Source organism: Salvelinus sp. IW2-2015, linkage group LG4q.1:29 (genome assembly GCF_002910315.2).
Source record: "Salvelinus sp. IW2-2015 linkage group LG4q.1:29, ASM291031v2, whole genome shotgun sequence".
NCBI lineage: Eukaryota > Metazoa > Chordata > Actinopteri > Salmoniformes > Salmonidae > Salvelinus > Salvelinus sp. IW2-2015.
Window position 1 is genome coordinate 82,386,340 of NC_036842.1, and position 12,140 is coordinate 82,398,479.

Consider the following 12,140-nt stretch of genomic DNA (forward strand, 5'->3'; position numbering starts at 1 on the left):
TCAACCCGGAACTTTGCATGGTCAATACTTTTTGGAAACCTCTCCACCTAGGCAGATAGGTTCTCCAAGATAGTTGGAAATATAATTCACTCTCGGATTATTGTCGTCCTCTCTAGGGAGAGATTTCAAATGCTTCCAGTCCCGATCTCGGCGCTTTCGCGAGGACAGTAACGTTTATTTTCAAACAGGTAGGAGCCAAATAAAAGTGCAACTCAACCAGATATTTTCTGTGATTGTTCGCTAAACTGTGTTCAGTAATGGGTAATGCTAAACCCAGTTCAGCATTACCTGTATCTTTTTAACGTTACCCGTTTCGTCCTTTTTTGTGTCTATGGCGAACTAGTAGGATAAACGGGCTGAGGAGCGTTGACATCAATAGTCAGTCACCCTAACTTTTATATATGAGTGAAACAACAACTCGAATCAACCTACATAATGAATAGTTTAATTCATTGGTGGGTATTTTTTAAAAGTCGTTTTCAGTGTATGCTAGCATGTGCTGTGAAATGGCTTACTGCAAAGAAAATAGTTTCCATTCCATTTTTGTAAAGTGTCAGGTAACAAGCAATCCTCAATGTTTCGACATACATTTGCAATTAATCACGACAGAAAAGGGCTGGCTCTCGAGCCATGGATCAATTTCACTAGTGTGTCGACAACTGCCATTGACAAAGTTCTACTCAGCACCCAGAATGTAAAGCCGCAGGCACTAATAGCCCCTCTCAAGTGGTGGTGCGGATGACAACAGACTTCAAAGTGTGTGTGTGTGTGTGTTTGTGGTGGCAGTTGTAGGTGGTCTGTCAGGATTGGAATTCCAGGGAGCTGAAGGCCAGCTCCTCCCCACCCCCTAAGGGGACAGGCGGTGGGATGGTTATTACAGCGTCAAGGGGCATGGCACAGTGTTAGTTCTGCAGGCTAACAGAAGGGATACAGGAGGATACACGTTTATGCATAGCCCTATATGGTCATGGGCACTATTACTATATGGTTCACTGTAATCAAATCAAGCTTTATTTATACAGCACATTTCCAACATGGAATGCAACGCAATGTGCTTCACAGGAAACAACTAAAAAATTATGAAAATAAAAAGTGAAATATTTACTACACAACAAACATAAGAGGAGTGAACAGTAGTTATACCATTCATATATAGGATTTACAAATGCAGAGACACTGATTCACACATTACCTCTACACTCATACAACACATTCTCTTTTCTTTTTCTCTCTCTCGCACCTCTTCCTCTTACAGTAGTAGCGGAGGGAGGGTGCAGCCCAAAGCATGCTGGGACAGGCAGGGGAGAGAGCCTAGGAAACCCAAACACTGCTCTCCCTGCCAGCCTGTCATGTAGCCTACATTTAGCATTTTAGTAATTTAGCAGACACTCTTATCCGGTGCGACTTACAGTTAGTGCATTCATTTTAAGATAGCTAGGTGGTACAACCAAATATCTCAGTCATAGTAAGTAATATTTTCCTCAATAAAGTAGCTATCAGCAAAGTCACTGCTAGTAAGAGGGGAAAAAGTAAAGTGCGAGTGTTAGTTCACAAAAGGCTTATTATTATAATTGCCTTGTATTAATAGTAGGCTAGTATAGTAATGTTTTGGGTCGAAGGAGCATTGTCTTTCACAAGGCTTCAAGAGTATTAGTATATGAAGTGAGTGAGAACATTTTCAGGTTAGAGTTTCCATCAAAGCCAAAACACTGGTGGTGATCATGGTCATTCATAATCTGCTCTGCTTTCAATGTGTCTTAACAAAATACCAAGGCTGAAGAGCTTATGACATTCCAGTAATTACAGTGTTAATTCAGCTAGCAAAGTAGGCTACAAGTTAACATCTATTGACCTACTTGGGATGACATAGGGATACTGAAATGGAAGGGTTCTAGAAAACTATGTGCAGTTTGTCAGGTGAAAGAGGAAGTGTCCATGTTTTGACAGAAATGGCACTTAAACACCAATAATAAAATATAACATATTTTTTGTAGGTTAGTTCCATTGACCTATGAATGGGAGACAGACACACACACACATATATTTCCCTTTTCATCAATTGAAGCATGTGCAGAATTGTTTAAAAAACTTTAGTGTTTCCATATGTGCTGGAGAGAGTATGAAAAGAGCTTGACTGTCCTCTCCTCTGGGACTCCCATCTGTGAGCTGAGGAGGAAATGGATGTCTATGTGTGCCATGGAGGTTGTGTATGTATGTCTGTCTGTGTCTGGCCTTGTATTCAATTGTATGTAGTCCTATGCACAGAAAGGGCTATGTTTCTGTACACACTGAAGCAGATGTAGACATAGTACCTTAAAAGAGGAAGATATAAGTTCAGCAAATTCATTTGGAAAATGAAAGCCCCAATGACTCGAGGGCAGGGCTGATCTGGTCAGGCCAGAAACGTACAGAAAAATCCTAATTTACTGTGTGAATTATTTCATAGTAATATTAACCTCATTTGACCTTATCTCTCAGAGTCTTAGGAGGACACACATACACACACTTCAAGATGCCCCAACAGGATATTGTGAAGATTGCCATCCAGATGCCAGGGGCATACCCTCAGCTCATTCAACTGGACCAGGTAAGCATCAGAACACAGGAGTGGAGCCTGAGTCAGAGAGTTTAGAAAATCTACTGTACTGTCAATGCCTAAGTGGAAAGTTACAATAGGAATCCATATTGCAGCCTGTGGGTTGTATTAGAGCTGTGGTATATGTAGCAATACTGAGCGGCGATGGGCGGGATAATAATGTTCTTTATGAAGGGCTGATGCACCTCGGCATTACAATGACGGCCTACCCCGGCCAAACACTAACCCTGACGATGCTGGGCCAATTGTGTGCCGCCCTATGGGACTCCCAATCACATCCGGTTGTGATACAGCCTGCAATCGAACCAGGGTCTGTAGTGACGCCTCTAGCACTGAGATGCAGTACCTTAGACCGCTGTGCTACTCGGGAGCTAATGTGCTGGGTGTTTAGGATGTCAAACTGTTAATAGACCAAGGCCATAATTAAATAAAAGGTTTTAGTTAGATATGGGTGCCTGTGAAGTTTGAACAAGCTGGTTCTGTAGACATTTCATGGGAGAAAAAAACTAACGGCAAGTCCCTCAGAAGCACTGCTATTGGACTACCAGACCTCACCAAAAACCTCTGATTGGTTGACCTCCTACAGACCACAAATTACAGGGCAGTGATAGGTCTACCACAGTACACAAACACTTTTGATTGGTTGACCACCATGTATACCACAAATTACAGGGCAATTGAAGTGTAGACATTAAAGTAGTTTGTCTCAGTTTGTCTTATTTATTCACTCTACTGAATGTCCCTGTTGCCTCATAAGTCAACAGCATAGAGGAAGTAAAAGCTTTGAGTTTATCTTGGATCAGCAGGCTCAGGGTCATAGGACCAGTGTACTATAGTTAATCCACTATGGTTTACAAAAATGAAAGCATGATATCTAAATAAGTTCTTACCTTCTGCTGCTTATTGACCACAACTATGTTTTTCTCCTGACAGAAAAAGCCCCTTTCTGCTGTAATAAAGGAAGTTTGTGATGGGTAAGTGTCTGTGTGTGTGTGTGTTTGTGCGACTGAGCGTGTGTGTTCATGTTATCCTTGTAGAGTTCAAGCAACTACTTTGTCCACTTGCAGTAGTTACAGTGCCTATGATGACTGGGTTTTAGGTGGAATCTTCCAGGCCCTGATAACTACGCCCTCCAGTATGCCGACGGTGTTCAGACCTACATCACTGAATCTGTGAGTTGATTCTCTTTCTTTTCAGTGAACATGGAGGCTGTCTGTAAACAAACATAGGTCTTTCTGTCTGTCCAGTGTGTGGCTTCAATACTTTAAGTTGACAGTAGAGGGTGTGGTGTCCTGTCATGCCAGTGATGGCTGAAATGTCATCAACGCCAGTGGCCTTGGTCTGGGTAGCTGTTGGAGCTAAACTAAGCTTGTGACTTTTGAAAAGGCCAAACACAAACCTCTACCAGGGGGTATGCTGTGGCTGTGTTCATTGTTATTCCACTGGGTGTGTGATGAGCATGGGGTAATAGGAGGGCTGGTTGGCACTGTTACAGTTGTGTGTCTGTGTCTGAGGAGATATTCCAGCTATTTCCTGGGCCAGTGCAGGCATGAATGACAAATGAAACTAAACCAACTTAATTTCTTGCTCTCTCTCTCTCTCGTCCCCCTCTCTCCTTTCCCCCCTTCTCTCTCTCCAACACTCTCTTTCTTTCCCCCCTCTCTAATTCTACTGAACAAAAATATAAATCAAATCAAATCAAATGTATTTATATAGCCCTTCGTACATCAGCTGATATCTCAAAGTGCTGTACAGAAACCCAGCCAAAAACCCCAAACAGCAAGCAATGCAGGTGTAGATGCACGGTGGCTAGGAAAAACTCCCTAGAAAGGCCAAAACCTAGGAAGAAACCTAGAGAGGAACCAGGCTATGAGGGGTGGCCAGTCTTCTTCTGGCTGTGCCGGGTGGAGATTATAACAGAACATGGCCAAGATGTTCAAATGTTCATAAATGACCAGCATGGTCAAATAATAATAATCACAGTAGTTGTCGAGGGTGCAGCAAGTCAGCACCTCAGGAGTAAATGTCAGTTGGCTTTTCATAAACACAATATTAAGCAGATCTACTATATATAGTTATAGCGTACCTACTGTATATAGTTATAGCGTACCTACTGTATATAGTTATAGCAGACCTACTGTATATGGTAGACCTACTGTATATAGTTATGGTAGAACTACTGTATATAGTTATAGCAGACATACTGTATATAGTTATAGTAGACCTACTGTATATAGTTATAGCAGACCTACTGTATATTGTTTTTGTAGACTTGCTGTATATAGCATAGTAGACCTACTGTATATAGTTATAGCATAGCTACTGTATATAGTTATAGTAGACCTACTGTATGTAGTAATCGCAGGCCTACTGTTTATAGAATGCCTACTGCATATAGTCATAACAGACCTACTGTATGTAGTTATAGTAGATCTATTGTATATAGTTATAACAGACCTACTGTATATAGTTATAATAGATCTACTTTATATAGAATTTCTACTGCATATAGTTATATCAGACCTACTGTATATTGTTATAATAGACCTACTGTATGTAGTTATAGCAGACCTACTGTATATAGTTAGAGTATACCTACTGTATTTTGTTATAGTAGACCTACTGTGTATAGTTACAGTAGACCTACTGTTTATTGTTATAGCAGACCTACTGTATATAGTTAGAGCATACCTAGTGTATATAGTTATAGTAGACCTACTGTATATAGTTTTAGCAGACCTACTGTATGTAGTTATGATATACCTACTGTATATAGTTATAATATACCCACTGTATATAGTTATAGCAGACCTACTGTATATAGAATGCCTAATGCATTTAGTTATAGCAGACCTACTGTATATAGTTATTGTAGACCTACTGTATATAGTTATAGTAGACCTACTGGTATATAGCTATTGGTAGACCTACTGCATATAGCAGACCTATTATATATAGTTTTTGTAGGCCTACTGTATATAGTTATGGTAGACTACTGTATATTTTTTTGTAGACTTGCTGTATATAGTATAGTAGACCTACTGTATTAGTTATAGCATAGCTACTGTATATAGTTATAGTAGACTACTGTATGTAGTATCACAGACCTACTGTTTATAGAATGCCTACTGCATATAGTCATAGCAGACCTACTGTGTGTAGTTATAGTAGATCTACTGTATTATAGTTATAGTATACCTACTGTATATAGTTATAATAGACCTACTTTATATAGAATGCCTACTGCATGTAGTTTATAGCAGACTACTGTATATAGTTATTAGCAGACCTACTGTATATAGAATGTCTACTGTATATAGTTAGAGTATACCTACTGTATTTTTGTTATAGTAAGACCTACTGTGTATAGTTACAGTAGACCTACTGTATATAGTAATTTTAAGACCTACTGTATATAGTATAAGTAGACCTACTGTATATAGTTAGAGCATACCTAAGTGTATTATTAGTTTATAGTAGACATAATGTATATAGTTATAGTAGACCTACTGTATACGGTAGACCTACTGTATATAGTTATAGTAGAACCTACTGTTATAGTTATAGCGTACTACTGTATATAGTTATAGCAGACCTACTGTTATATGTGTAGACCTACTGTATATAGTTATAGTAGACCTACTGTATATAGTTATAGCAGACCTACTGTATTTAGTTATTAATATACCTGCTGTATATAGTTATAATAAGACCACTGTATATAGTATAGCAGACCTACTGTATATAGAATGCCTAATGCATTTAGTTATAGCAGACCTACTGTAATATAGTTATTGTAGACCTACCATATATAGTTATTATTATTTAGGTCAAATGATCACAAGAACGGTGAGCAAAAATCCCAGAACCACACGGGGACCTAGTGAATGACCTGCAGAGAGCTGGGACCAAAGTAACAAAGCCTACCATCAGTACACACACATCGCCGCCAGGGACTCAAATCCTGCAGTGCCAGACGTGTCCCCCTGCTTAAGCCAGTACATGTCCAGGCCCGTCTGAAGTTTGCTAGAGAGCATTTGGATGATCCAGAAGAAGATTGGGAGAATGTCATATGGTCAGATGAAACCAAAATATAACTTTTTGTAAAAACTCAACTCGTCGTGTTTGGAGGACAAAGAATGCTGAGTTGCATCCAAGAACACCATACCTACTGTGAAGCATGGGGGTGGAAACATCATGCTTTGGGCTGTTTTTCTGCAAAGGACCAGGACGACTGATCCGTGTAAAGGAAAGAATGAATGGGGCCATGTATTGTGAGATTTTGAGTGAAAAACCTCCTTCCATCAGCAAGGGCATTGAAGATGAAACGTGGCTGGGTCTTTCAGCATGACAATGATCCCAAACACACTGCCCGGGCAACGAAGGAGTGGCTTCGTAAGAAGCATTTTCAAGGTCCTGGAGTGGCCTAGCCAGTCTCCAGATCTCAACCCCATAGAAAATCTTTGGAGGGAGTTGAAAGTCCGTGTTGCCCAGCAACAGCCCCAAAACATCACTGCTCTAGAGGAGATCTGCATGGAGGAATGGGCCAAAATACCAGCAACAGTGTGTGAAAACCTTGTGAAGACTTACAGAAAACGTTTGACCTCTGTCATTGCCAACAAAGGGTATATAACAAAGTATTGAGAAACTTTTGTTATTGACAAATACTTATTTTCACCATAATTTGCAAATAAATTCATTAAAAATCCTACAATGTGATTTTCTGGATTTTTTTCTTCTCATTTTGTCTGTCATAGTTGAAATGTACCTATGATGAAAATTACAGGCCTCTCTCATCTTTTTAAGTGGGAGAACTTGCACAATTGGTGGCTGACTAAATACTTTTTTGCCCCACTGTAGTTATAGTAGACATACTGTATATAGTTTTAGCAGATCTGCTGTATATAGTTGTAGCAATCCTACTGTATGTAGTCATAGCAGACCTTCTGTATGTAGTTATGGTAGAACCTACTGATATAGTTTATAGCAGACATACTGTATTATAGTTATAGCATACCTACTGATATTATTGTTTTTGTAGACCTGTTGTATATACTATAGTAGACCTATAGTATAGTTATAGCATAACTACTGTATATAGTTATAGTAGACCTACTATATATAGTTATAGCAGACCTACTGTTTATAGAATGTCTACATCAGATAGTCACAGCAGACCTATTGTGTATAGTTATAGCAGACCTACTGTATATGTATAGCAGACCTACTGTGTATTGTTATTAGTAGACCTACTGTGTATTGTTATAGTAGACCTACTGTGTATAGTTATAGTAGACCTACTGTATATTGTTATAGTAGACCTACTGTATTTAGAAAGCCTAATGTATATGGTTATAGTACCTACTGTAATATTGCTATAGTAGACCTACTGTATTTAGAAAGCCTAATGTATATGGTTATAGTATACCTACTGTATTATTGTCACAGGCCGGCTCAAAGCCTGTGACAAAAATGAGGGGACACGAACAACAGGTATAGGCCAATTAAAAAGGTTCTTTATTCTAAACCAAAACTATTAACTTTAAACAAAGAAAAAGGAATGAGGTGTGGAAGTATCATAATGTAGGGTAAAGTGCAGGGATGCGGGAATCTGTGTGTGAAAATGACTGAGTGAAAACTATGTAAAACTACAAAGGTACAAACAAAACAGGATCATACCTGGAGGAGCAGAGAGAGAGACAAAAGTGATTAGTGAAGCAGTTTAAATACCCTGAGCCCAGGTGGCTCCAATCACTAACGACCCTCCTCTGCCTGCAGGAGGAACCGCCCCTGCAATGCAGAGGGGCCGTGATATACAGAACTACTATACAGGACTACTGATATACAGGACTACTGTATATTGTTTTTGTAGACCTGTTGTATATACTATAGTAGACCTATAGTATAGTTATAGCATAGCTACTGTATATAGTTATAGTTGCTCTACTATATATAGTTATAGCAGACCTACTGTTTATAGAATGCCTACTGCATATAGTCACAGCAGACCTATTGTGTATAGTTATAGCAGACCTACTGTATATAGTTATAGCAGACCTACTGTATATTGTTATAGTAGATCTACTGTGTATAGTTATAGTAGACCTACTGTATATTGTTATAGTAGACCTACTGTGTATAGTTATAGTAGACCTACTGTATTTAGAAAGCCTAATGTATATGGTTATAGTATACCTACTGTATATTGTTATAGTAGACCTACTGTATTTAGAAAGCCTAATGTATATGGTTATAGTATACCTACTGTATTTAGAAAGCCTAATGTATATGGTTATAGTATATCTACTGTATATTGTTATAGTAGACCTACTGTATTTAGAAAGCCTAATGTATATGGTTATAGTATACCTACTGTATATAGTTATAGCTGACATACTGTATTTTGAATGCCTACTGTATATAGTTATAGTTTACCTACTGTATATATTTATAGTATACCTACTGTATATAGTTATAGCAGATGTACTGTATATAGAATGCCTGCTACATTAGTTATAGCAGGACTACAATATCAGTAGGTCTGCTATATACTATATAAGTAGGTCACTATAACTATATACAGTAGTCCTGCTATAACTAATGTAGCAGGCATTCTATATACAGTACATCTGCTATAACTATACGTAGGTATACTATAATATATACAGTAGGTATACTATAACTATTTACAGTAGACATTATAATATACAGTAGGTCTACATATACAATATACAGTAGGTCTGCTATAACTATATACAGTAGGTCTGCTATAACTATATACAGTAGGTCTACTATAACTATAACAGTAGGTCTACTATAACTATATACAGTAGGTCCTGCTATTAATGTAGCAGGCATTCTATATACAGTACATCTGCTATAACTATATACAGTAGGTATACTATAAATATATACAGTAGGTAAACTATAACTATATACAGTAGGCATTCAAAATACAGTATGTCAGCTATAACTATATACAGTAGGTATACTATAACCATATACATAGGCTTTCTAAATACAGTAGGTCTACTATAACATATACAGTAGATATACTATAACCATATACATTAGGCTTTCTAAATACAGTAGGTATACTATAACCATATACACATTAGGCTTTCTAAATACATTAGGTCTACTATAACAATATACAGTAGGTATACTATAACCATATACATTAGGCTTTCTAAATACAGTAGGTCTACTATAACTATACACAGTAGGTCTACTATAACAATATACAGTAGGTCTAACTAACTATACACAGTAGATCTACTATAACAAATATACAGTAGGTCTGCTATAACTATATACAGTAGGTCTGCTATAACTATACACAATAGGTCTGCTGTGACTAATGCAGTAGGCATTCTATAACACGTAGGTTGCTATAACTATATATAGTAGAGCAACTATAACTATATACAGTAGCTATGCTATAACTATACTATAGGTTCTATAGTATATACAACAGGTCTACAAAAACAATATACAGTAGTCCTGTATATCAGTAGTCCTGATAGTAGTTCTGTATATCACGGCCCCTCTGCATTGCAGGGGCGGTTCCTCCTGCAGGCAGAGGAGGGTCGTTAGTGATTGGAGCCACCTGGGCTCAGGGTATTTAAACTGCTTCACTAATACTTTTGTCTCTCTCTCTGCTCCTCCGGTATGATCCTGTTTTGTTTGTACCTTTGTAGTTTTCATAGTTTTCACTCAGTCATTTTCACACACAGATTCCCGCATCCCTGCACTTTACCCTACATTATGATACTTCCACACCTCATTCCTTTTCTTTTTGTTTTAAAGTTAATTTTTGGTAGAATAAAGAACCTTTTTAATTGGCCTATACCTGTTGTTCGTGTCCCCTCATTTTTGTCACAGGCTTTGAGCCGGCCTGTGACAATATACAGTAGGTATACTATAACCATTACATTAGGCTTTCTAAATAGTAGGTCTACTATATGCAATATACAGTAGGTATACTATAACCATATACATTAGGCTTTCTAATAAGTAGGTCATAAAAATACAGTAGGTCTACTATAACTATACAGCAGTAGGTCTACTATAACAATACACAGTAGGTCTACTATAACAATACACAGTAGGTCTGCTATAACCATATACAGTAGGTCTGCTATAACTATACACAATAGGTCTGCTGTGAATACTGATGTAGACATTCTATACACGTAGGTCTGCTATAACTATATATAGTAGGTCTACTATACTATATACAGTAGTTATGCTTATAACTATAACTATAGGTTACTATAGTATATAAACAGGTCTACAAAAACAATATATCAGTAGGTATGCTTAACTATATACAGTTGTCGCTAATAACTATATACAGTAGGTCTACCATAACTACATACAGAAGGTCTGCTATGACTACATATACAGTAGGATTGCTACAACTATATACAGCAGATCTGCTAAAACTATATACAGTATGTCTACTATAACTACAGTGGGGAAAAAAGTATTTAGTCAGCCACCAATTGGCAAGTTCTCCACTTAAAAGATGAAGAGGCCTGTAATTTTCATCATAGGTTACATTTCAACATGACAGACAAAATGAGAAGAAAAAAATCCAGAAAATCACATTGTAGGATTTTTAATGATTTTATTGCAAATTATGGTGGAAAAAGTATTTGTCAAATAAAAAGTTTCTCAATACTTTGTTATATACCCTTTGTTGGCAATGACAGAGGTCAAACGTTTTCTGTAAGTCTTCACAAGGTTTTCACACACTGTTGCTGGTATTTTGGCCCATTCCTCCATGCAAGATTCCTCTTAGAGCAGTGATGTTTTGGGGCTGTTGCTGGGCAACACGGACTTTCAACTCCCTCCAAAGATTTTCTATGGGGTTGAGATCTGGAGACTGGCTAGGCCACTCCAGGACCTTGAAATGCTTCTTACGAAGCCACTCCTTCGTTGCCCGGGCAGTGTGTTTGGGATCATTTGTCATGCTGAAAGACCCAGCCACTTTTCATCTTCATGCCCTTGGGATGGAAGGAGGTTTTCACTCAAAATCTCACAATACATGGCACCTTCATTCTTTCCTTTACACGGATCAGTCGTCCTGGTCCCTTTGCAGAAAAACAGCCCAAAGCATGATGTTTTCCACCCCATGCTTCACAGTAGGTATGGTGTTTTTGGATGCAACATCAGCATTCTTTTGTCCTCCAAACACGAGAGTTGAGTTTTTACAAAAAGTTTATATTTGGTTTCATCTGACCATATGACATTCTCCCAATCTTCTTCTGGCTATCCAAATGCTCTCTAGCAAACTTCAGACGGGCCTGGACATGTAGACTGTCGTTTAATAAAAAATCTAACCAACTCTAAACACTAACGATAAAGCGGGGCGAAGGGGGGGGGGTGTGGGAGGAGGGGGTGGCCGGTGGTGGGGCGTGGGGGGGGGGGGTGGGGGGCGGCTGACATCCCTAATAGCGTCTAGGAACTGGGCAATGGAGGACTAAGCGATTTGGGGGGGAGTCCTGGCGGCGTGAGGTGGTGGGTTTTTAGCAAAACG

The 12,140-nt window shown here is 38.4% G+C and overlaps 1 protein-coding gene across 1 annotated transcript in view; it reads left to right on the plus strand.

The window, feature by feature from the left end:
* Positions 1 to 12,140, plus strand: part of LOC111961032 (engulfment and cell motility protein 1-like) — a 17,563-nt gene continuing 5,423 nt past the window's right edge. The window contains exons 1-4 of the mRNA XM_070439851.1: positions 1 to 188; positions 2,479 to 2,587; positions 3,530 to 3,570; positions 3,696 to 3,768. Of these exons, the coding sequence (XP_070295952.1) occupies positions 2,513 to 2,587; positions 3,530 to 3,570; positions 3,696 to 3,768 (189 nt within the window). The 5' untranslated portion in view covers positions 1 to 188; positions 2,479 to 2,512. The remainder of the gene's footprint in view (positions 189 to 2,478; positions 2,588 to 3,529; positions 3,571 to 3,695; positions 3,769 to 12,140) is intronic.